The sequence below is a fragment of the Trachemys scripta genome, chromosome 10 (assembly GCF_013100865.1).
Source record: "Trachemys scripta elegans isolate TJP31775 chromosome 10, CAS_Tse_1.0, whole genome shotgun sequence".
Classification (NCBI taxonomy): Eukaryota; Metazoa; Chordata; order Testudines; family Emydidae; genus Trachemys; species Trachemys scripta.
The window spans coordinates 79613786-79624941 of record NC_048307.1 but is presented as its reverse complement, the minus strand read 5'-3'; the positions used below and the strand labels follow the sequence as shown (position 1 = coordinate 79624941).

Below are 11156 nucleotides of genomic sequence, written 5' to 3'. Positions count from 1 at the left end.
CTCCCCACTGAGCTCCCCCCACAGCAACCCCACCTCTCCCCACACAGCACCTCCCAGCTCCCCCCACAGCAACCCCACCTCTCCCCACTGAGCTCCCCACACAGCACCTCCCCGCTCCCCATACACGCAGCTCCCCATGCCCGGTCGCCCCTGCCGGACACTTCCCCGGGGCCGCAGGAGGCTGCGGCGGGAGCGGGCCGCTCTGTGCCCGGCCCCTGAGTTCCGGCAGCCGCAGCGGGGGAAGGTTTCTGGGGCCGGACTCATGGAAGCGGCGGCGGAGCTGGGCCTGCGGAGGCCTCGGGCCGGGGTGAGCGGGCCGGGCCGGGCCGGGGGGAGCGGGCGGCGGAACCCCGAACTGCAGCGGTGGGGCGGGGAGCCCCCCAGACCCGGCCCCTGCCCCCCAAGCGCCCCGGCCCCTGGCGCCCGCAGCCCTGGGCCCGGCCCTCTGCCGCCCAGGGACTTCGGATCCTGCCCCCTCAGTGCCCCACCGCCCCGACCCCTCACCCCTGCGGCTCCCTGTTCCCTCCAGCCCTGGGACCCCACACCCTGCCCCCCCCCCCGTGCCACCTGCCCCTAATCCCGCCCTGCACCAGTACTGAGACCCCTAAACTTACCACTGCCCCCCCCACTAACCAAGGCCCCCACACCTGCCCCCCCAGTGCTCCCTGATCCTGCCCCAGTGACCCCCGCCACCAAACTCCGTTTCCCCCACCTACTCCAAGACCTACTCCAAACCTGTGCCCCCTACCACCAAACCGCCACTGAACCCTGCACCCCCACACCAACTCCCTAGGACCCTGAACCTTGTTTTCCCCTGCCCCAAACTGCTCCTCCCACCAGCTCCAAGATTCCCCCAAACCTGCCCCTTCAGCCACCAGCCCCTATCAGCTCCCCAGGACCCCAAATCCTCCCCCCCCCACTAGCCCTGAAATTCTCCTAAACTTGCTCCATCACCATCTCTCAACTCTCACAGCCCGTGGGACCCTCAGTCATTCCCCCCACAGACCTGGGACACCTCCAGAATCTGCCTGTCTTAGTCCCTGATCCCCTGCTGTTTCAGGATTCCTGAATCTTGTCCTCCTGTCCTGGGATACTGCCAAAATCTACCCTCCCTGGGTTCCCTCAAATCCTGACTCCTCGCCAAACCTGTCCCCTTCAGCCCTCCTTGCTCCCCCAACCCCCTGAATCCTGTTTTCCCTCAGCCATCCCTATTATCCCAGCTCTGGGACTCCTTGAATCCTACCCCACACCTCAGTCCCAGAACCCTGAAATTCTGCCCTTCCTGCTGTCCCTGTCCTGCCTTCCCAAAGCTGTATCTCCCTTTCTAGCTAACCACCTTCCTCCTTGCGCACACACATTTATCTCCTTCAGAAAAGTCCAAATCCTTTCTTGCTGGGACCCTTTAAACACATAGCTCCAGGACATCACAAATCCTTACCCCACCAGCACCACCCATTATCCCATTCCTGTTCTCAGCCTCAGCCCTATGCAACCCCCTACCCCTTGTCTACACCTGGAGTTATTCAGGAATATCTTGTCTGGAATAACTATTGCTAAATAACTCCATGTGTGGACACTCTTATTCTAGAATAGGAGTATTTTGTTCCAGTTTAGCTAAATCCTGTTTGACCCATGCTGATTTTGGGGTGTAGCTGGTTGTTTCCTTTGGAAGGAGAAATTGTTAATGTAGTTGGGTGCGTCTTTGATGCAATCCTGCTTACTTACAAGAATGTACACAATGTCCTGTTTCCCTGTACCCAGAAGGCCTCAAACAGCAGGAGACAGTTTCTTTGATCACAGTTCCAAGCCTCTTACCAGCCATCACTCTTCCCAAAAGCTCACTACAGGGGGGTATCCTTGCTGCCTTCTCTGGGTGCTTCTGTGGTGTGTTTCTGCTGCTGCTTTGCCGCCGCCGCCTCCTCCTCCTCTCTTAGCTCTATCCAACAGTACTCAGCAGCCCGCTTTTCTAAACCCCTTGGACCACAAAGCCCAGTTTGAATTAAAACTAAATTGGTGCAAGGCACTCTTGTTCTAGAATAAGTGTGTCCACACGTGGAGTTATTCACAAATAGCCAATGCACTTTACATTCACACCTTTAATCCAAATTAAATTTAAAATATAGGCAAGCCCTTATTCCTGACCTCTAGCTACCCCTCTTATCCCGGTTTTAACCCTCTGCATCCCCTCATATCCCAGTCTTGGGGCACTTTACAGTTTTAAGCATGTAAAAGTCCTAATGTGTTGTTAGTGCTACAGCGTGACATGGCCTCATATAGGGCCACTCTGTAGGATTGGATTTATGTTTCTCTTTCAATTCTCTAGGATAATCACTCTGTAGAGCTTTTTCTCCTTTGCAGTGAATCTCTCCTCTTGGTAACATAGAGAAAGGATCATCATGCCAACTGTGGTGGTGATGGACGTGTCGCTCTCCATGACCCGGCCTGTTTCTGTGGAGGGCTCTGAAGAGTATCAAAGGAAACACCTGGCTGTCCATGGATTGACCATGTTGTTTGAGCACATGGCCACCAATTACAAACTTGAGTTTACAGCCTTGGTGGTCTTCTCATCACTTTGGGAACTGATGGTTCCCTTTACAAGAGATTACAACACGCTTCAGGTACACCTTATAAAGAACATACTGGGCTCAGCAAGTCAATTCTTCAAAATATTCTGTGTGTTTCATGGCTGTAGTGAAACCTTAGCCTTCCTATCCGAGGATCTCATATCGCTTTATATACTGTTAATTAAGCCTCACAACAACCCTATGAAGTGAGTGTTATCCCTATTTTACAAATATGGAAACTGAGGCAGGGGAAAGTTGTGTTTTATGATCAGACAAGAAAGTGATAGCGCTGCCTATAATGCCGTCTGAGCATCCAAAAGTGTGCTGGGTAGTTTACAAAAACAAGTAAAGAGACACTTCCTGTCCTGAAGAGCTTACAGTCTAAATTCAGATGTCACCCAACAAGGCAGGGCTAATGAAGGCAAAGGTGGGGATGAAGAGAAGTTGTTCGGAGGGTTCCAGTAATGAGATCAGCGGGATACTTGAGGAAGCATGTCCATACAGAGATGATTTTGTGACTTCCCTGTTTTGTGTGAGTTTTGACGTGCTCTCCAGAGGAGACACAGCATAATGGAGCTCCAGGAAGGGTTTTGAATAAAGTGAACAGGTTTAGAGAAGGCGTTTTATGCCTGGGGTAACATGGAAGCAGAAGAGAGTTGGGCAAAGTGACTAAGGATGACTCAGGCCTGACATGATTGGCAGAGTGGAGGGAGGTGGGGAGAACATGGAAAGGAGAGAAGATCTGAGAAGGAGCTTGGGGCTGAATGGTATGTGATGTGGAAAGCCTTTGACCCTCATGGGAGTTGTGTGGACTTATCTAAGGGTGGAATTTGGCTCTGAGTTTGAAAATTACAGAAGCTTCTCAGTGCTTTAAAAGAGACTGAACAAGGCACTCCAAGTTTCATGTTGCTTGATTATGTTACATATGTTTTTTTTGGCACCTATTGGGAATCTGGGATTGCTCCCGCCCACATCTAAAGGCCCCTTCCCTCAACCTAAGGGAAGGAGCTACCAGACTCAGATCTCATGTAAATATGGAGGACAGCTAATGACAAACAGGGACTGGAGTGAGGGTGACAGGGTCATAAGCAGGGAGCTGGGAGTGCAGGGATGTTACATATATTGCTGAGAACAAATTCCCTTTGCTGTTTTCATTTTACCGTATGAATTCTCCCACATTCTCATTGCTGGTGTTTATTTTTTGAGGGGTGCCCTTGGGGAAATCTATCCAGGTCAAATGTCCAACCAAGTTGCTCTAGCTTGTACTTCTCTCTGTGTTTTGGAGCCTCAGATACTTTATGTGGTGCTTTTCTGATCCTGTATAAAATTTTCCTTTTAGGGAGGAAGGATAGTTTTATGTTAAAGACTGGATATGAACGTAAGCATCTTGGATTCTGTTACTTCCCCTGCCACTGACTTCCTGCATGGCAGGCTCTTAGGCAAGCGCTCTGTAGCTCAGTTTCCACATCTATAAACTGGATATAAAATTACTGACCCACTTCACAGGCATGTTGTGAGGTTATATTACTTAAGGTCATATTGTGATACCAACAAATGGTACCTTTTAAAGCAGCAACCGTGTTCCCATTGACTTCACTGATTATTATTTCACATGTATTCCGGGGGGGTTGAAATATCAGAACAATGGGAGTAGATATTTTGTTTTACTTGAGGGAATAGCATTGTTTCAGGTTTTGACTGTACTGTTCTTAATAGACCTGCAAAGGATTATTTTAAAAACAGGTTTGTACCCTTTGTGGACCAGAATTCCTTCCCTCTCAGCTTTTGCTTGCAGTTCGTGAGGTCAGAATTTCACTTGTTCCCCAGTCAATATGTGGTTTTTCAGGCTTTAATTTCTAATATAAAGGAAATCAGAAAAATACTTAACGAAACAAATCAAACCTCAGTTTCTTCAGGCCTACTTTCTATAGCCTACAAAAGGGCATAAGCCCAATTTTTTTAAAACTTTGCAGATCATCCTTTGGAATACAATACTTCCCTAATAAAGACACAATGGGAAGGGAAGGTATTTATGAATTACTTCCTGATTTGTAATAAGCTGCATGTGCTCCCTGATAACAATCGTCCACTCAGGCAGGATAATGTGTAATTTTTCTTTCCAGGAAGCCCTAAGTAACATGGATGATTATGACAAAACGTGCTTAGAATCGGCACTGGTTGGGGTTTGTAATGTTGTGCAACAGGAATGGGGTGCTGCGATTCCCTGCCAGGTAATGATTGGTTGCCGCCTTTGACTGTTCTCAGACTCCAGCTTGCAGTATTTGCAGATTATCAGTTGAACATATTTGGTTGGCCACTATGTTCAACCCTTCCATAAAATAATCAGCAGCAACATTTGGGCTAATTTCTGCCATCTCTGGCCCAGCTGCAGTGTTGTGGTAGAGAGAAAAACGTTTGAGGACCCCTTTCAACACTGATCCCCTCCCCCTCCTGATGCACCTACATCTTACAAAATAAAATAGTTCCCTAGAACTCTTTGAGCACTTCTGGAAGGCTTGGTTTATGCTCCTGCCTCCATTCCCCAGCCCCAGGGAGCCACAGTCAGCAGGTAAGGGTCATGGCCAAACACAAAGCTCTTTCCCCCACCATGCACCTGCTGGTGTCTGGGCTCAGCAGCATCCTTTGCTCTGAAGCAGTAGTGAGGACTGCTGCTGAATGTGTTCTGTCTTTGATCCCCAAGCCCCGCTGAGCCACTGTGCCTGTATCTGCCGTGCTTAGCTAGAAGGACTCAGAACTTCCACTGGGCTGTTACAGCTTTGGGTCTGGTTTCCCCGCCGTGTGGTGCTCCTTGGGGGAAAAAGCTGACATTTGGCCCTCATTGTTGGTTGGGGTACGATTTGCATTCGCTGATTTTGCAGCTAGTGGATTGGGACCACCTGTAATATAGCCATAAAAGGCCCCTTGAAAAAACAGACATCAGAACCAAACAGTTAGAAAGATGTAAAAATCAAGCATATATCGGATCTTCAGTAGGGTGATCTCTTATTTCCACCATAGGCCATTGTGCTAGCACATCAGGTTACTGGAGGATGAAAGGCCATGGGAAATGTGCAAACTCTTGTTACAGTAAGGCAGGTTATTTTCAAGCATGAGAGCAAACACAAGCTCTAATGAGACTATGAAAGTGACAGGTGTGTTGAGGAATAAAAAGTGTGCATTCTCTCATCTGTTAAAACCTGGATTTTAAATCTGGATGAAAAGAATAAATGCTTAATTTCAGCTGGCTTTGGTATTTCTCACTTGCTAGCCAAAACTGTTGTTTTTTGGGACACAGCAACACCACACAGCTGCCATGTTCCAGCCCAGAAATGGCTGCATTTCAGTGGAGGGCAAACAAATCCAATGATTTTATTTAACCTTACAGTGACATTTTTTTGTAAATAACTTTGGGGATCCATTTGGATGAAAAATATCACATTAGTGCCTTAGTGCTGCTGCTGAACCAGAAAGGGTTGAGACCTGCTGTAATAGTTAGCAAAGTACTGAGGAACTGACGTACCTGACCGATATTTGCTTTTTTATGGCCCATATTGGCTTCCGTGGGAATTGGGTTGGCCCCTGAGTTCTGTAGAGTGATTATAATAACTTGCACTCTTCTAGTATCTTTCCTCTGAGGCTCTTGAGTTGCCCAGCAGTTGAATGTCCTTGTGACAGCGTAGTTTCTATACTGCAAGGGTGTGTGGCTTTTTAAAACTGAAAAACATACTTCTAATTGTTACTCTGTGTTCATTAGTAGTAGAGTCTGATTATAGCTTATAAAAATAAATCCTAGCCATTATTTTCTTCATTAAATTTTAAAATATAGATATGTCTGTTTATTATGTAGAGCATCGAATTTGTAACGGTTAATTGCTTAAATATACAATTTACATACAAACCTTACATGAGTAATCCTTATGTAATTAATTCATTGCGAGTCAGGACTGCTCATGTGAGTAGGGATTTTCAGGACTAAGCCGTGTGGTCCCAATGGGACCACTGACAGAAGTAAAGCTAAGCACAGGGGTAAGTGTTTGCAGGATTGGGGCAGATGAAGAAATGTGTTTAGGTGAAAATGCTAATGTATCCTTTTGTGTGTGTTTGTGTGTGCACTAGGTTGTTCTAGTAACCGACGGCTGTTTAGGGATTGGCAGAGGCTCTCTGCGGCACTCCTTAGCTACGTGCAACCAACGAAATGAAAGCAGCCGATTTCCACTGCCTTTTCCCTTCCCGTCCAAGTTATACATCATGTGCATGGCTAATCTAGAAGAGGTGACTCCTTTAACAAATTCTTGCTGGCTTTGTTCTACTGAGTGATTGTTTTTACAGAATCACATATTCTCCCCGAGATTTAGTCTAACAATCTGGTGGTAAAGTGTTTGTTTTAGTGATAATTGGGTCACATTCACCTGCAGTATATGTAAATTAATTGAGAGATGTAGATAAACTAACCTAAGCCCCGGTATAGCACTGCTAGGTCAATGGAAGACTTCTACCATCGACCTCGCTGACACCTTTGGAGGGGTGGATTAACTACAGTGACAGGAAAACCCCTTCCATTGATGTAGCATGTGTCTATGCAATGTCACTAGAGCGGCACTGCATCTGTAGTGTAGATATAGCCTAAGTAATCCTCTGAGGAAAGGCACTATAGAAATAGAAAGTATTATGTTATCAAAGGCACTCATGCACTCTTGAAGACTGAGAACCTGTGAATTTATTTAGCTTAACAAAGAAAAGGTAAAGGGGTGATTTGATCACAGTTTATAAGAACCATGGGGGGAAAACAAATATTTGATAATGTGCTCTAGCAGACAAACAGGTATAACATGATCCAATGGCTGGAAGTTGAGGCTAGACAAATTCAGACTGGAAATAAGGTGTACATTTGTAATAGCGTAATTAACCACTGGAACAGTTTACCAAGGATTGTGGTGGATTTTCCATCAAGGGCAATTTTTACATCAAGATTTGATGTTTTTCTAAAAGATCTGCTCTAGAAATAATTTTGGGAAGTCCTATAGCCTGCGTTATACAGGAGGTCAGACTAGATGATCCCTTTTGGCTTTGGAATATATTAATATAAGAGCTGGAAGCTAGGTCTGACTTGGTGAAACAATGTATTACGAACCCCAGTATGGGGACAACCTTCTGGGATAATAATAAATGTTACATTAGGAGTAAACCTCTTTTGGGAAGAAACATTGGCTTCCTTAAAAATTAGCAAGATAAGGTTGTCCTAATTTTTTTAATTAATTTAGAGCTTGTCTACACGTAAAACACGAATATCGGTGCCAATGGGAGAGGTTCTCCCATCAGCGTAGGTAATCCACATCTCTTGAGAGGCAATAGCTAGGTCGACCTAACACTGCCTACATGGGGACATAGTTGATTTAATGCCACTCAGGGATGTGGATTTTTCATACCCCTGACCAAGTAGTTAAACCAACCTAATTTTTTACTGTAGATCAGGCCTTAGACTTTTACTCTCATTTTTATATATTTCCTTAAAAACAGTCTACTGCATCTTCTGTTCTTATGCTGGTTTTTGTTTTTTTAAAGGTATAATTTCTTTTTTTGTGTGTGTGCAGCTCCAGAGCTCAGATTCTTTAGATTGTCTGGAAAGACTTGTAGATTTAAATAACGGGGAAGGACAGATTTTTACCATCGATGGACCCCTTTGCTTGAAGAATGTACAGTCCATGTTTGGGTTAGTATTTTTGTAACTAACATGACTCTGTGAAATTAAGGTATGTAAAGAAAACAAAGAAGCATAAAGCAAGAAATTTGATTTGTTTTGTTTTGATTCATAGGTTTCTTTTTCTTTCCTAGTCCAGTATGTTAACTACTGTTGATTAATCTTTGACCTTCATTGGTTAAGGCTGTTTGTTTTGTTCACTCTTTATAGATATTGATGCTACTGTTTTTAATTAGATATTTTCCTTTTGTCAGTGATTGGGCAACTTGAAATGTTGATCAGGTCATAGGCTTTTCCTGCTATTAATTTGCCATAAATGTCATAATGTACCACATATGCAGTATTGTTGTAGCCATGTTGGTCCCGGGATATTAGAGAGACAAGATGTGGGAGGTACTATCTAATAAAAGATATTACCTCCCCCAGCTTGTCTCTGTAACATATTATAGCATTTCGTAATTTGACAATGCTAGAACTACTGAGTTAACTCACGTTTAAAAAAAAAAAAAAAAAATCCATGTTGGGAGCTCAGTATAATGCACTTAACTTATTTTCAACTGATTTGTATTACTTTTTCCCTAATAATAAATGATCCTGTTCTAGAAAACTAATAGACCTGGCTTATACACCATTCCATGCTGTTCTCAAATGTGGTCACTTAACATCTGATGTGCAAGTATTTCCCAGACCAGAACCTTTCATTATAGATGAGGAAATAGATCCTATCCCTAAAGCAATTAATACAGGTAACAAATGTTTGTTTATTTTTTAAACTTGCATCGTGTTAACTTTTTCTTTTTCTGTTGACATCCCCTACCCTGCATTGTGACTGTTTCCTCCACTTTCTCTCTGGTCTGAAGAAAAAGGAATACAATCTCCAATAACATTGCAATAACCAGCTACATCTGCCATCAGAGGGTCAGAGTCTCACCCTATTTTGGCCCCTGTACACCTGGCAGATGGGCCAGCGTGGCATAGAGGGTTTTAAAAACCCCAGCTGTGGCCAGCTGAGAATCCCCACAGTGCAGGAAGTGTGGAAGACAGCTGTGGGCTGTCTTCCACGGACTCCCTTGCAAGCCTGATATAGAGGGCAGGAGGGGCAGGTTGGGACTAGGGCAGTGTACATTGGTTAATCCAGGCCTGCTTATTATGTCAAAGTAAATTTCCCTTCTCAGCAGTGCACTTGGCCTTGTGTGCTTTTGTTTTTATGTTATTCTTTACAATTGGGCAGTAGAGTGCTATGGTAGGTTACTCTGTGTGATAACTTGCTTTCCCGAACCTGCTCTGTGACATGTCTTAAAAAATATCTGCCTCTATTGGATTCTTCATCAAAAAGTGTGTGGTTCTTTCCAAAACTGATGGGGGCACAATTAAGGTTAAATTATTCTAATAAATGAAGTAGGAACTCTGAAATTAATGCCATTCAGGTTTCCTTGATTTTTCAGCTGCAAGAGAAATCCATTGGGAGTGGGGAACACAGTAATAACACTTTTTATTTGGAACTATACTGAATTTGGACTAGTATACATCACATTTTTAAATGAGTTAACTACTGGAAAACAGTGCAACTGAATGAAATCGGGGGCATGAAACTTATCCAAACAAGGGGACTTTTAATTGTAGTTAATATATGTTGGTGGATCTCTGGTCATTTGAGATAAGGGAATTTGGTATAAATAAGATTCCATTCTACATCCATTAAAATACACCTTTCAACATATTCAGTCAACCATTGAATGCCTTTGTGAGTTTAATTAAGCAGTACATTACTTAGCTATGGAAAACATCCATGTTATCAGCCTTTGGGACAGATTCTTTGCAACAGACCAGAGGGCTGTCAGGTTCTCTGGTTCTTGGCCTCAGCACAAGTTAGAATAGCCTAAGAGCTTCCTCTAACTTGTGCCAGCTGGATATGGTCTTTGAAGGACCAGGTGCAAGCTGGGCATAATCAGAGAGCATCATGCTTTGGCCACTCCCCTTCCTTGCCCTCTGCACAGGAGCTCTAGCAACAGAGGTGTAGAAGGTGGCCATCCTGGCTTTATATCTGCTAGGGACTCCCCACACTGGGGCTATCCCGGGGTGGGGCATTTGTGCCACCTGAGCAGTGCAAAGGAGTGGATCAGGGCAGATAGTCTGCCTTTTTGTTCTTAAAGATGACTGGTTATCTCTCTCCTATGGGCAGAGTGTTAGGTACCAATGAACAAAAGCATGTTGTGTAGCAGCATATTTCATAGATAACTTCCATTAGACACACCAGGTTCTGTCTGTTATAGCTGCTTTTCAACTGCCCATCTTAAAGTTACTCAGAAATATTTACTATACAATAATATTATGGGGGCACCTAGAGGTCCCGATCAAGATTGGGGCCCCATTGTGTGAAGTGCTGTAGTTATATATGGTCCATGCTTCAAAAAGCTCACAGTGTAAGGAAGAGTATTCCTCTTTTGATGTTAAACTTAACATGAATGAATCCTTAGCTGTTTCCAGGGCTGACTTGTGACTGTTTGTTTCTTTGCAGATCTAGAAATAGTTGGTTTTATAGATATAGCTGATATTTCTAGCCCTCCTGTATTATCTAGACACTTGGTACTGCCCATTGCACTCAACAAAGGTGAGCCATTTTTGTTTCTAATAGTGAACATTGCACTGTTTGGAATTGACAAGGTTTTCCAAGGTTGCTGGTGGTAGATTAGAGCCAGACATTCCAAAGTTCTCTTAAAGGACAAGTGTCATGCCATTTGGAGAACACTTTTTGATGATCCCATTAAAATTAAAATCTTAAACACAAGCTCTTTGCCTTTTTTTAAAAAGGGGATTTTAAAAGTGCATCTGTACATAAAACAGCACTGTTAATAAAAGGGACAGTGTCTCTTTAGTGACATCATAAATAGAAC

General features: G+C 44.3%; 1 protein-coding gene across 2 annotated transcripts in view; it reads left to right on the top strand.

The window, feature by feature from the left end:
* Window positions 1-155: 155 nt before the first annotated feature.
* INTS14 (integrator complex subunit 14) overlaps window positions 156-11156 on the top strand; it is a 17790-nt gene continuing 6789 nt past the window's right edge. The window contains exons 1-7 of one of the 2 annotated variants that reach the window (XM_034782951.1): window positions 156-307; window positions 2359-2618; window positions 4688-4795; window positions 6681-6836; window positions 8156-8274; window positions 8866-9008; window positions 10781-10873. In XM_034782951.1, coding sequence (XP_034638842.1) covers window positions 2397-2618; window positions 4688-4795; window positions 6681-6836; window positions 8156-8274; window positions 8866-9008; window positions 10781-10873 — 841 coding nt within the window. In that variant the 5' untranslated portion in view covers window positions 156-307; window positions 2359-2396. The remainder of the gene's footprint in view (window positions 308-2358; window positions 2619-4687; window positions 4796-6680; window positions 6837-8155; window positions 8275-8865; window positions 9009-10780; window positions 10874-11156) is intronic. The other variant, XM_034782952.1, reaches the window with a different exon arrangement.